This window comes from Grus americana, chromosome 5 (genome assembly GCF_028858705.1).
Source record: "Grus americana isolate bGruAme1 chromosome 5, bGruAme1.mat, whole genome shotgun sequence".
Classification (NCBI taxonomy): Eukaryota; Metazoa; Chordata; class Aves; order Gruiformes; family Gruidae; genus Grus; species Grus americana.
Genome location: NC_072856.1, coordinates 66672509 through 66684719, shown reverse-complemented (window position 1 = coordinate 66684719; position 12211 = coordinate 66672509). Strand labels below are relative to the sequence as shown.

Here is a 12211-nt window from a genome sequence, read left to right as displayed (position 1 = left end):
CTCTTTAAGCAGCCATTTAAATTTTCAGCACATACCATCTTCCTTCATGCCATAAATCACTGTCTGCCATCTGCAAAACAGCCAGTTGCTCATCCTAAGCTCAACCACACTGTTACCTTCAGTGGTTCCCACGTTCCCAGGAAAAGGGCAGCGAGGAGCTTGCCCATGCAGTGGCACCACGCCGGCTCCCTGTGGGCTAATTCCCAGCAGCTCAGCCACAGAAACCCAACCTCTGAGGATGTGTCCTCATCCAGGGGCTGGTTCCTCCTACCATCCATATCCATATCCATATCCATATCCATATCCATATCCATATCCATAGCACTATGTCCTCCAAAAGGTCCGTGAAGTTCAGTAAGGTGTCTGAAGCACCACTGGGATGGTGGATGGCACCTGATCAGCTCCTTGTGTTGCTGTTGATGCTATTGCGCGTGGTTAAGTGGTGTCATGAGCTCATCAGAAGCTCTCATCTCCTTACCTTTGTGCTGCAGATGTCCCAGCCTGGCTGAAGAGCCTCCGGCTGCACAAGTACGCCGCCCTCTTCTCACAGATGACGTACGAGGAGATGATGGCCCTCACCGAATGCCAGCTCGAGGCACAAGTACGTCCCACGTCGGTTGTAAAAGGATCAGCCGCGGTCATGATTCTTGTGCAGTCAGTAGATGAGACGCCTCCAATGTCACTTTTTGCATCTTCACGTGGAAGGCATTTTGCCTGCAGGTGGTTGGAAAGCAAGCAGAGAAAGGAAAATGGGTCTTGGGGAGCGAAAAACACCACATTGTACCTGAAAAAGGCCTTTTCCCAGATTTCCTACTGGAGTCTCAGCATGAAAGTCCCATCACTGGGAGCTGTGCTTGGGTTTTTTTCCAGTTGGGAAAGTTCAGGAGTTTCAGGGGCGCAGTCTGCAGTACCCAACTCCTTTAAAGTCGGTGGGGTTTTGGTGGCCGATTGCCTTGTTAACCTTTGAAAATGTCCCTGATGATTTCCCATTTACCTCTGCGTTATCCTGGGGATGAAGACGGCTGGTCAGCACCTTTGCTTTCACTGTGCGAGATGTACTGGGGAAGGACAGACTAGCTGGAAATCTGTCTTCAGCAGTGATTTTCTATGCCCCCCGCGAATCCCTGCACTCAGAAATTTGGTTAATTTATAGCGGCCCTTTTTGGTTAGGGAAAGAAGGATTTGGGTTGGCCCGGCTGTCCTGTGGAAATGTTAACACCAGGTTTTGTGCTGTTTTTGCAGAATGTTACCAAAGGCGCAAGACACAAAATAGTCATCAGTATCCAAAAGCTAAAAGAAAGACAAAACCTGCTCAAATCCTTAGAAAGGGTAAGTAATCACAACCACGTTTGTATTTCTTCTTTTTCAAGAAGCCAGGAATTAATTCTGGGGTGAAACACTCTTTGGTTATGTGTGTTGGTGGGATCTCTTGCAGAGAAATCTGTTGTTGGCTTGGCCGCATCTGAAGGACGTCTCAAACACTTTTGTAGCAGGTGCAGGTTTTATTTGAGGCTGTGTTTTGCAGAGTCGGTCCTAATCCGTCTCCAGCACTCATGCAGCTGGGATGGATATACCCTGTACACTGGTGCGAACCCTGCCCAGCTCCAGGGTGCTCGGAAACACCTGAGCTCCAGGTGATGGCGGCCACCATCCCAGCGACACTGGTGGGAAGTGTCACCCATCCGCTGAACTGCGGTGCAGGACCAGCTCGAGCTGCATCAGCCGCTGTGGTCCTCTCTCCCGCTGGAGAAGCAGCTGGGCAGAGCCTTTAACCCCTGGTTATCCCTCGGCCACTTCATTAACTCTCCTGTCTCGATGCCACTGTCCCTCTCTAGAGACCCCTCCATGCACAGGACCCCCAAGCCCTGCCCCTACCTCACCATCCCCAAAAAGAGATGGGCTTTTGCAGTGTCTGTCAGGTACAAGGGCAACTGCGCTTTTCTGGGAGCATCATCAACTGTATGAGGTTCAACAAGGCCAAGTGCCGGGTCCTGCACTTGGGTCACAACAACCCCAGGCAACGCTACAGGCTTGGGGAAGAGTGGCTGGAAAGCTGCCTGGAGGAAAAGGACCTGGGGGTGCTGGTTGACAGCCGGCTGAACATGAGCCAGCAGTGTGCCCAGGTAGCCAAGAAGGCCAACAGCATCCTGGCTTGCATCAGGAACAGTGTGGCCTGCAGGACCAGGGCAGTGATTGTCCCCCAGTACTGGGCACTGGTGAGGCTGCACCTCAAGTTCTGTGTTCAGTTTTGGGCCCCTCACTACAAGGAGGACATTGAGGTGCTGGGGTGTGTCCAGAGAAGAGCAACGGAGTAGTGAAGGGTCTGGAGCACAAGTCTGATGAGGAGCGGCTGAGGGAACTGGGGGTGTTTAGCCTGGAGAAGAGAAGGCTGAGGGGAGACCTGATCGCTCTCTACAACTGCCTGGAAGGAGGTTGTGGTGAGGTGGGCATTGGCCTCTTGGGACAAGTAACAAGCGATAGGACAAGAGGAAACAGCCTCAAGTTGTGCCAGGGGAGGTTTAGGTTGGATATTAGGGAAAACTTCTTCACTGAAAGGGTGGTCAGACATTGGAACAGGCTCCCCAGAGAGGTGGTGGAGTCACCGTCCCTGGAGGTGTTCTAAAAGCATGTAGGCCTGACACTTTGGGACATGGTGTAGTAGACGTGGTGTTGGCTTGACGGTTGGACTTGATGATCCTAGAGGTCTTTTCCATCCTTAAAGATTCTATGATCATATGGACAATCTGTCCCCAGATACAAAGCCAGACACCCACGTCAGTGCCTGAACAACAGCTTGAATTTCCAAGGAGAACAAACAGAAACTCCTTTGTCCCTTCAACGAAAGCTTAAACTCTGCAGAAATGACTGTCGGAGAAGCACCAGCACCGCAGACTGGCTGGGAGCAGCTCACCCAGCACCTCACTATTTGTTATCGCAATATTATAATATATTACATTTAATTGGACCGTCTTCAAACAGCAACTTGCAGAGCCTCCCGCTAGGGGCTTTTAAATACTTACGTGGTGTGTTGCTATTTATTGGTGTTTTCATTAGCTCACTGCTTGGCTATTTATTTATAATATGGGATTGTGCTCCGAGTATGGCAGGAGCTAATAAAGCCATATTTACCTCCGTGTATTAATAACTATTGAATCCAAGAGACAGCCCACCGGATTGAGCTTTCTTCGGCGACGTGTTTGCCAGGTGATTGCACAGCCTCTTCCCCCGCTTCTCCGCCTGGGTTTTGAGATGCGGTATTGATTGACTGTCACGGTGCAGGAAGGGGAGCCCAGTTGGGCTGACGCAGCCAGCCACGCACGCTGTAAAATAGGGGAGAGAAGCGGCAGGGGCTGCTTTGGAGCGCTCACGGGATGGGTTTGGGCTCTGGGACCCGGTCCCACTTTGCTGGGGCTCAGAGCTGCCTGTGAGCCGCTTTACTTGGGAGGAGACGTCTCTGGTTTTCCAGACTTCCCATCCAATTTTTTTTTTGTTAAACAAGAGCATGTGTGGGACTTGATTTTTTTTTTTTTTTTTTGGGCAGTGTCTCGCTGTTAAAGATTGCTGCTTTCTTGGAAAGAGCAGCTCCACCCCTCTCCGCCAGTTAGCAGAGCAGGATTTTTTTTCCCTGAAAAATCATGCCCAGCAGACCGACGCCAGGTCTTTGAGAGAAGCGGAGCTAAGACGTCCGAGAGCGAGCTGGGGGGTGCAGCAGGAATTAGGGTGAAAAACCATTTCAGGGCTTTGGCTGGCTCGCTCGCGGCCTGTGCACCCACTTTGTGTCTCTTCCCTAGGGGCAGCCAGGACTCACCCCAAAAGCTGCCTCTCTCCAAGCAACGTCCCACGAGCCAGACCGTGCAGGAGCCCGCAGTGAGCTGTTCTGGTCCAGGCTACATGAAAAATAAAATTATTTCCCATCAGCTTTTCGATGTGGGAGGAGGATCTGGCCATAGGAAGGGATGATCCACACTCATAACCGAGAGCAAGGCTGGGAGCGTACCCAAATCCTCTCCCTCCCAGGTGGACCTCCCCCAGGATCTCCAACCGAGATATTTTTGCTATAGGGATATAAATTCACCTTAAGTGGGACGTCCCCACTTCGCTGCTGCAGGACGGGCTCCTGCATCCCAACCTGGTCCTGGACTTTCTCCTGGTGGTCGCAGGGCGTAAGGGTGCTATCGCAGGCTCTTTGGGGCAGAGCAGTTAATGGAGAACCAGGCTCGAAGGCAGTGCTGGAAACTGGAGACAAGGCCATATTAAAACATATAATTTAAATTAAATACAGCTGAAATGTCACGATTGTGGGATTGCTGGGGAAGGAGCAAGATACCTGCTGGTCTGGGAGTTGAAATCTCACAGGCTTAGTCGTTCTCGTGGGGTTCCCATCTTCCTGGTGGAAATTTGGAAATGCTGAAGCCGGATTGTTGCTGGGTTTGGGTGCCGGTAGTTAACAAGGCATATTTATCTCTGGGGATTCAGGTCCGAACACATCTGTGGATAATCAGACACAGTCCCTGCAGCAGCTCCACACTCCTCTGGTCTAAGCAAAAGACCCGGTGAATGAAACACGGCTGGTGAATATGGGCTGCAGCAGGGTCCTGGAGCAGGAGCGAGGCCCCTGGCTTTCCTGGGGATTTTGGGGGGGGCAGCAGTAGGGGTCTGGTTCATAGCTGATGTCGTGTTGTCCCTGCAGAGACAAAACCTCTTCTCTCCACTTCAATCCGCAGGACATCCTGGAAGGTGGCAACTTGCGTGTCCCACTGCAGGAACTACACCAAATGATCCTCACCCCCATCAAAGGCTACTCTTCCCAAAACTCGAGCACGGAGGAGCACAGCCGGGACGTGGACTCGCATCACCCCTCCTCCCTGATCGGCTCAGACAGCCAAGGCTCTGACTGCAAGGACTCTGCCGCAGGGGGGATGCAGCAGCACCATTTGCCGGGATGTGAGGGCGAGTCGGGGGGGGCCCCTTTGCCCGAAGGTGACCTGCCCGGACAGTTCACCAGAGTGATGGGGAAAGGTGAGCGGCTGTCCCTTGGTACTGGCCTCCTCGCTAGGGAGGGCTGCTTCGGGGCAGGGTGCGTGCGGTGGCGGCGCTGGCAGCAGCCTTTCCCTGAGCCCCTGCAAGCCCCAGTCCAGGGGGTGATGATTTTTTGAGGCCCCCACCGTGCTGTGGCAAGAGGTAAGAGCTCGGGGAGGGAGGTGGGCAGCGATTTTTGGGAGGGGCAGTGGTGGGACAGGCTGCCTGCCCCAGCTCAGGGGTGGATAGCATCTTCTGCCTGCCCCAGCTCAGAGCCCTGGAGGCATCCTGCGGGTCCAGAGCTGTTTTCAGCAGCATCCCTTGGACTTGCTCTCTTTGGGGGGATGTAGCAGTGGTGCATGGGTTGGACGTGGGCCATCCTGAGTAAAAATGAGCAGTGTCCAAGCCCCTTTGTAAGCCCCGGTTTAGGTGAGGACATCCAAAACACTCAGGTGCCAGTCCATGGTTTCATGCCTGGTGCAGGGTGCACAGCATTGCATCAGAGTTAGCGCACGGGGAGGAGCGATGTGAGGTGGGGACAAACCTCCTGTGCCATATACGGGGCTTTTCGGGCAAATTTCTATGAGCTTGGATGTGTCCTAACGCCCATCGGTGGCACCTGAGGTGTCGGTGCTGGCTGCGTGGAGGGGAGTCTCATCTGCAGGCTCATGCAGGAGACCGGGAGCAGAAACTCGTTGGGATGCCACGAAGAAATCTCAGCCCTGTCCCAATTTCAGACTTTTTTTTGCAAAAAATAGACGTTTTCTATATAAAAATTTGGTGCAAAATTTCTGAGCGGCTAATTGACTGCATGCACAGACACACGGGTTGGTGGCCCCATTTCCAGCCTGCTGATGAATTCAGCCCGTGGCTAATGCCTCCGTCACTCCCGAAGCTGTACGTATGACACAAGCCTTGCCAGGACGAGGTGTCCTCCGCCCTGCCCGGGGCTGTGACAGCAGAGACTCATTTCTCTGCGAACTCATTTCCACTTGCTTTTATGGCATTCATTCCAAAAGGGGTTAAAAGCCATTGGGATCCTTGGGAATCCGTTTGCAGCAGGGGCAAATTTTGGCCGTAGGAGCAGGAGCTCTCCCAGCGCCAGCTCTTGCCTAGGAAAAGGGAATAATCCTGTGCTCCAGTATGCTCAGGTCTAATTTTGGTGACTCCAGTGGTGTTACTCTGGATTTACACCATCATAACGGAGAACAAAATCTGGCCCTAAATATAGGACGGCACGGCAGGAATTGGGGAAGGGCCTTTTTTCTCGTTGATGACAAGACTCACCCGTGGGACAAGGGAAACAGGACTTCCAAGGCGTTCGCTGGACCCCCCTGGACCCCAGCTCGATGTCCGCATGCCCATTTCTCTTCTCTTCTCTTTTTTTTCCAGTTTGCACGCAACTTTTAGTTTCCCGACCCGACGAAGAGAATATAAGTTCCTATTTACAGCTCATAGACAAATGTCTAATCCACGAGGTGAGTCGTGACGGATCATCTAAAACTGTTGTTCTCATCACTTAGAAACTGTTTCCAAAGTGTCTGTTTATATAAACCTTTTGGTTTCTAACACAAATATTTTTGGGGGGTATTAATAGTAATTCTGACAGAGCAGGGCTGGAGCGGGCGGTAGCTCCAACGTGGTGCATGGAAATGTCGCTTCTCCCCCACGCTCGCTTAATTGCCAAGACCTGGAGCTGGGAAATTCATCTGGCTCGTGACAATCCGATCGGCAGCTGGATGAACGCGCAGGCGGTTTCTATCAGACAGACCCGGCGATCCCTCGGTGTTGCCGCCTCTTGTTTTTGCAGCGCTTGGTCTTGGGATTTTGCCAGGCGATGGTTTGGGATGGCCGTAGCTGTGCCGCGGGGCTCCGGCGTGCTCCTGCCCGGTGGCAGGCAGGGATGGCTGGCGTCCCCGGTGTCCTGCAGCATTTCGTACCCGTGTTGGCTGCACCTGGAAGAACAAGCCGCTTCTCATCGCCTGCCCGTGTGGCAGGGATGGCGGGGGGGAGATTGCACACCCTCTCGTAGGAGCTGCAGGCTTTAAACATTGCTCTTATTCGCTTATAAAAAAAATATGCTGTCAAAGCACAGAAGAATCTCCTCTGGAGAGGGCTGGTGGCTGCAAACCCCCAAAATGTGCTGCTGCACGCCACGTGGAAGAGGAGAGAGGCGGCTCGAAGCCCCTTTCCGTGCAGCTGACGCCGGTGCCTGAGCCACGCTTGTGCAAAGGTTTGACCCGTGCACCTTTGCACGGCCCAGCACGGGGGATCTTGAATCGGGACGAAATAGTTGGATACTGGGCAAAACGCAAGTGTTTCAACAGATTATTTTTTTTTTTTTTTGAGCTGTGCTCCCAGACACCCCTGTCCATCACGGTGGAGATTTCGGTGGGGTTTGCTGGCAGGCCCAGGGCTGGAGAGCAAAGCCAGGAGGACGCAGAGCTGTCGAGAGGCTCGTTTTCCCGCAGCGCCCGGGATGGACGTGGTGACGCAGCGTCACCGCGCCGGTGCCAGCCTGTGTCCCAGGACCACCGTCTGCGTCGGCTCCGGCGTAATCAGTGCCAGGAGAGAGCGTCTCCTCCGGAGGGTGGTTTGGAGCAATCAAGTCAGGCGCTAATTAGCCTCCAAATTATCCTCCAGAGATCTCCGCTCCTCTCTGCCGACGGCGCGGAGACATTGGGTGTCTAAAGTTAGCTGTGGTGGGCACGTGGGTGTCCCCGTAACCCAGACCGCCTGCCTGGAGGTCTGGGGCGTTTCGGGAGGAGGTCTGTCCCCTGCGTGGGTGACCTTCGCAGGGAGCCCGGGCGGGTGACGGGGCTCACCCCGGGTGACCTCCCACAGAGGCCATCGGTGCCAGGAGCGGAGCCGAGCTCTGCCTAGCCCCGAGAAGGGGGATAGGATGCGGGATTCCACAGAGCAGCTCTTTTTTTCCAAATCCCAGCTTTTTTCCCACCCTGGCAGCATTTTCCAGAGCCATGTTCAGGTGACAAGTGTCACCACCCGGCAGGGACCAGCCTGATGGCGCGGGGAGCTGCGCTCACACCCCGGGAGCAAGCGGGGAGCTGGGTGCCCGTGCGGCAGCACACACCACGGGTCTGGGGGCTAGGAGGGGTGGCGGGGGGGAGCTTTGGGGAAGCCCTGCTCTGCCCAGGGCCATCGCTCTGGGGCTCAGGGGACGCTGCTGGAGCGTTTTCTCCCCTTGAGGTGAACAAATCCTTGAGAGAGACCAGGGTTTCCCTCCGGACTTGCCAATGGGGCTCAACTCACGCCACCGCCTGCTCCGGCTACTTTTCTTCACACGCACGCCCACACATGCATCCCCGCTCGCTTCGTCCAGAAGAATATTCTCATGTTTCCTATCTTTCTCTCTTTTTTTGGGGGGGCAGGCGTTTACAGAGATCCAGAAGAAGCGGCTGCTGTCATGGAAACAGCAGGTGCAGAAACTCTTTCGGTCTTTCCCTCGGAAATCCCTCCTGGAGCTGTCGGGCTATCGGCAGCAGAGGAGGTACGCGGGATTTTGGGAGGGGAGGGATGGATGCAGCGCCCGGGGGGGGGGGCCGGCAAGGGCATCTCGAGTGGGACCGATGTCTCCCGACAGGGAGGGACGGATCCTGCCAGGTTCAGAGCCACGTTTCGGAGGGGGAAGGCGGGTTGGAAAGGCTTCAGCAATAAAACCCCAGGCGTTGGCTGGAAGGGAAAGCAGCAATAAGTTTGCTTGCGTGTGTGGTCGGCGCCTACCCCACCGATTCCCACCGCGTCTCCCTGGCTCCGAACCCGGTGCTTCCCAGCTGTGCGGCGTATCCCCGGCGCTGGGCGGCCGGCTCTGCCCCTGCCCCTGCCCTTTGCTAATTACATCAGTGCTGGAGTTTCACCAAAAAGCCGTCAACCGGGGGGGGGAAAAAAAAAAAAAAAAAAGGCTCGAAGGCTGCAGAGGGTGCAGAGCCGGGGGCCTGCGGTCCGAAAGGCGGGTAGGGCTGCGCTGTGAGCACCGTGTCTGCTCGCTTCCAAGGTCATGCTGGATTTTTTGGGTGTTCCTAGAAAGCATTTGGGTTATGGCAAGAAGAGATATTTTGTTAGACCGGTTTTAACAACAGCGTCAGCCTTTTGTTTTCGTTCTGCTACGTCTGTTTTATTGCAGTCTTGTGCGAGTTCTTTTTTCTCAGAAAGAAAAAGAGGTTTGGAGGTAACTGGGAGGGTTGGGACAGCCGAGGTGGAAGTTCAGAAGGAAGGAGTGTAGAACCCGAGTGCCATGAAACGGAGTATTTTGGAACGGAAAAAACAAGCAGTTTGAATGTTCGTGGCAGGAAAGAAGCAGAATAGACACGAGCAAGGGTTTTTGATGGACTCGGTTGCTCTGGGCCATCACCAGTGCAGCAGCTGAGCTGTGCATCCAGGCTGACCCCACACTCAAGGTAGAGCTGCTGACCTGAAACGGTCCCAGTCCCTTTCCCAGGGCTGCCCAGGATGCTCTCCAGTTCCCTTGCTGCTTTTGGGTGGTTTGCAATGTGCGGCTCTTCTTCTGCTCCTGGGAAGCTGCGGGCGAGGAAGGAGCACGCGGCCAGTCCTGCTTTTTTTCATGGGGATTTAATGGCAAGAGCCGCTTATTGGATGAGGTTTAAAGAAACCTCGTCGTACTTCTACCTAGTAAATTTACCCGGTTTGGGGATCCCAGCATGTTAATGTCATCTGAAGCATGTTTGCAGCCACCTGCACAAGCAGGAGAGACGAGGGCTGGGAGGAAGGTGAGCTGAAACATCTGTGAGGGTCACCAAGTGCTGGAGAAGGGCCGAGGGGAACGGGGAGCGTTCAAGGAGCCGCAGCTGGGGGTTTGCAGAGTGCTCCTCTCCTTGGCTGTGCTTAAACCTGAGAACGGCGTTGCAGTCCTGCTGCCCGGCAAATCGGGCAAAGACACCAAGCTGGCATTGCATGGTGAGGAGACCGGCGCTGCGTGTCTTTCCGAGGCTTATCTCATTATTTTTGTGTCGTTCCTCTGGTTTTAAGTGGAAAAACCCAGTGGGGGAGGGATGCCGGCGTGTGTGACCCTCCCCAAGCAGGAGGAAAGATGGTTTTGTGTGCTGAGATCGGTGTCTCAGGACGTTGGTGGCCCCATGGTCTTGGGTCCGGGTGGTTTTGCTCTGCCCACAGGGAGGTGAATGAAGGTTTGCGGTGCAGAGAGGGGAGCGGGTGCGGACCCCCCCGTGCCTTGTATGCAGGAAGGTGCCTTTCGCTCAGCCCCTCCCTAGGAAATCCTGTCAGGTCATTTTAACCAAGTTTTACAGAACTTGAGAAGTCTCAGAGAGGACCGTGTTCGTAAAAATGAACCTCCTGGAAGGGGAGAAGGTCCAACCTTCAAACATTCCCAGTAGAGAAAACCCGACAGCAGGAGCTGAACCTTTATCAGCCACTAGAGAATCCACACACGAGAGATGTGTTTCATACAGGTCAAATGCGTGAAGAGTTTGAGTCAAAACCCAAGAAATCAGGTGCCTGGGGAATTACCTGTGGTATTGTAGCTTGCAGTTCAGAACAGGCCTGTTTCGCAGGAGTGAGATAACTTTTAAAAAAAAAAAAAAATGAATGTGAATCTGAGAACTGCAGAAGGGAGGGCTCGGGGTGGCGGCGAGCGTCGGTACGGGGCTTCGCAACAACGCAGGGCCACCCTCGGGACGTTCGGCTGTTGGTCTGAGCGCACCACGCCAGCCGCTCGCCCCCGCGCCCGCAGCGCCATCCCCTCGCAGGGGCCGATTTCTCACCCTCGGCGCTTTCTCTCTCCGCAGCCGAGGCTTTGGCCAGTCAAACTCCTTACCGACAGCCGGATCTGCGGGGGCAGGACTGGGCCGGCGAAACCCCCGCCAGTTCCAGATCCCCTCCCGCAACCTCCCCACCGCCCGGCTGGGGCTGCTGGGCCCCAGTGGGCTGCTGGGCACCCCCCAGCGCAGCCCCGCCGCCAGCCCCGCCATCCTCAAGCAAGGCAGACAGGTTGGTCGGCATCTCCAGCTTTTCCATCCTTTCCATAAAAGCTTCCCTTGCTTTTCCTCCTCTAACTTGTCTGGATTCCCATTTTTTTCCCCCCCTTTTCAAGCAAACGAGAGCAGTTTGCAGGTGCCTGGGTTGCATTCTCCTCCGTGCTGTGGGGTGCAGACGAAGGGACGGGTGGAGGGGGGGCAAAACAAGAGGCGAAGGGAGGAGAGATGAGCCCAAGGGGGTTATAGACACACGGCCCAGAGGCCTCCGTTTAACATCTCGCACCCCTTTTTGTTTCCTTCCCGCAGAACCTCTGGTTTGCCAACCCCGGGGGCAGCAACAGCATGCCCAGCCGGAGCCACAGCTCGGTGCAAAGGACGCGCTCGCTGCCGGTCCACACCTCCCCGCAGACCATGCTGATGTTTCAGCAGCCAGGTAGGAAGCAGACATTTGCTTTTTCGCTTAGCCGCAGCCCGGCAAGACGAGGGGAGGCTGCGTGAAAGGAGCCGTGCCGGTGAGCCTCGCCACAGGCACGTCGCCCGTGCCGGCACGACATGCTCCGGCATGCTTGCAGCCCCGCTCGCGGCACCGGCTGGCACAGCCCGAGCAGGGTGTCGGTGATACTAGTTGGATTACAGGGTTGATTGAACTGGAGCCATCACTGGAGGGATTTTTGACCCTATATATAACACCTTGACCCTATATGTAACGGTGCTGACGCCTTACCTAGCTTGCTTCTGAGGGGCTTCGTGCCAGGCGGGGAAGGCGGTAGCTCTTCCATCACCTTTTTTGCTCACACGTGGACGTGGAGACCCGCTGTGGAGGGACTTTGTGCACTCGAGGGCAGTTCTCTTTACGATGCATGTGACGGGAAATGTCTCCGTGTCGGTGCTTCCTTCCCAAACACTGAAAAAATGCTCCCGTATATAGGAGCATCCTCTGATTCATGGGGGTTCCTGCCGAACCCGGAGCATCCATCCCATGAGGGTTTTCGTGCCTTTTTCTCTCTGCATCCCTTCGCTAGCCTTTACCCGTGCCTTTTCTCACCAACACACCATAACAATTTCTACCGCGGGATGGGGAGTTACACCCCTCACGTAAACTAAACCTCATCCCTAAGCTTCTGCCGTGGTTTCAGCTTGGCAGCTCCCCTGGCATCACATGCCTGCCCTGTTTTAACTGCGTAATTTAGGTGGCAAATGTCCCGTACGGCAAAAGCAGCGTC

General features: G+C 54.9%; 1 protein-coding gene across 4 annotated transcripts in view; it reads left to right on the top strand.

Annotated features, from left to right (window-relative positions):
- The window catches only part of SAMD4A (sterile alpha motif domain containing 4A), a 107387-nt gene that overhangs the window by 91741 nt on the left and 3435 nt on the right, over positions 1–12211 (top strand). For all 4 annotated transcript variants that reach the window (XM_054827856.1, XM_054827854.1, XM_054827855.1 and 1 more), the window contains 7 exons: positions 492–601; positions 1243–1329; positions 4725–5019; positions 6412–6497; positions 8409–8527; positions 10800–11001; positions 11295–11421. In XM_054827856.1, the coding sequence (XP_054683831.1) occupies positions 492–601; positions 1243–1329; positions 4725–5019; positions 6412–6497; positions 8409–8527; positions 10800–11001; positions 11295–11421 (1026 nt within the window). The remainder of the gene's footprint in view (positions 1–491; positions 602–1242; positions 1330–4724; positions 5020–6411; positions 6498–8408; positions 8528–10799; positions 11002–11294; positions 11422–12211) is intronic.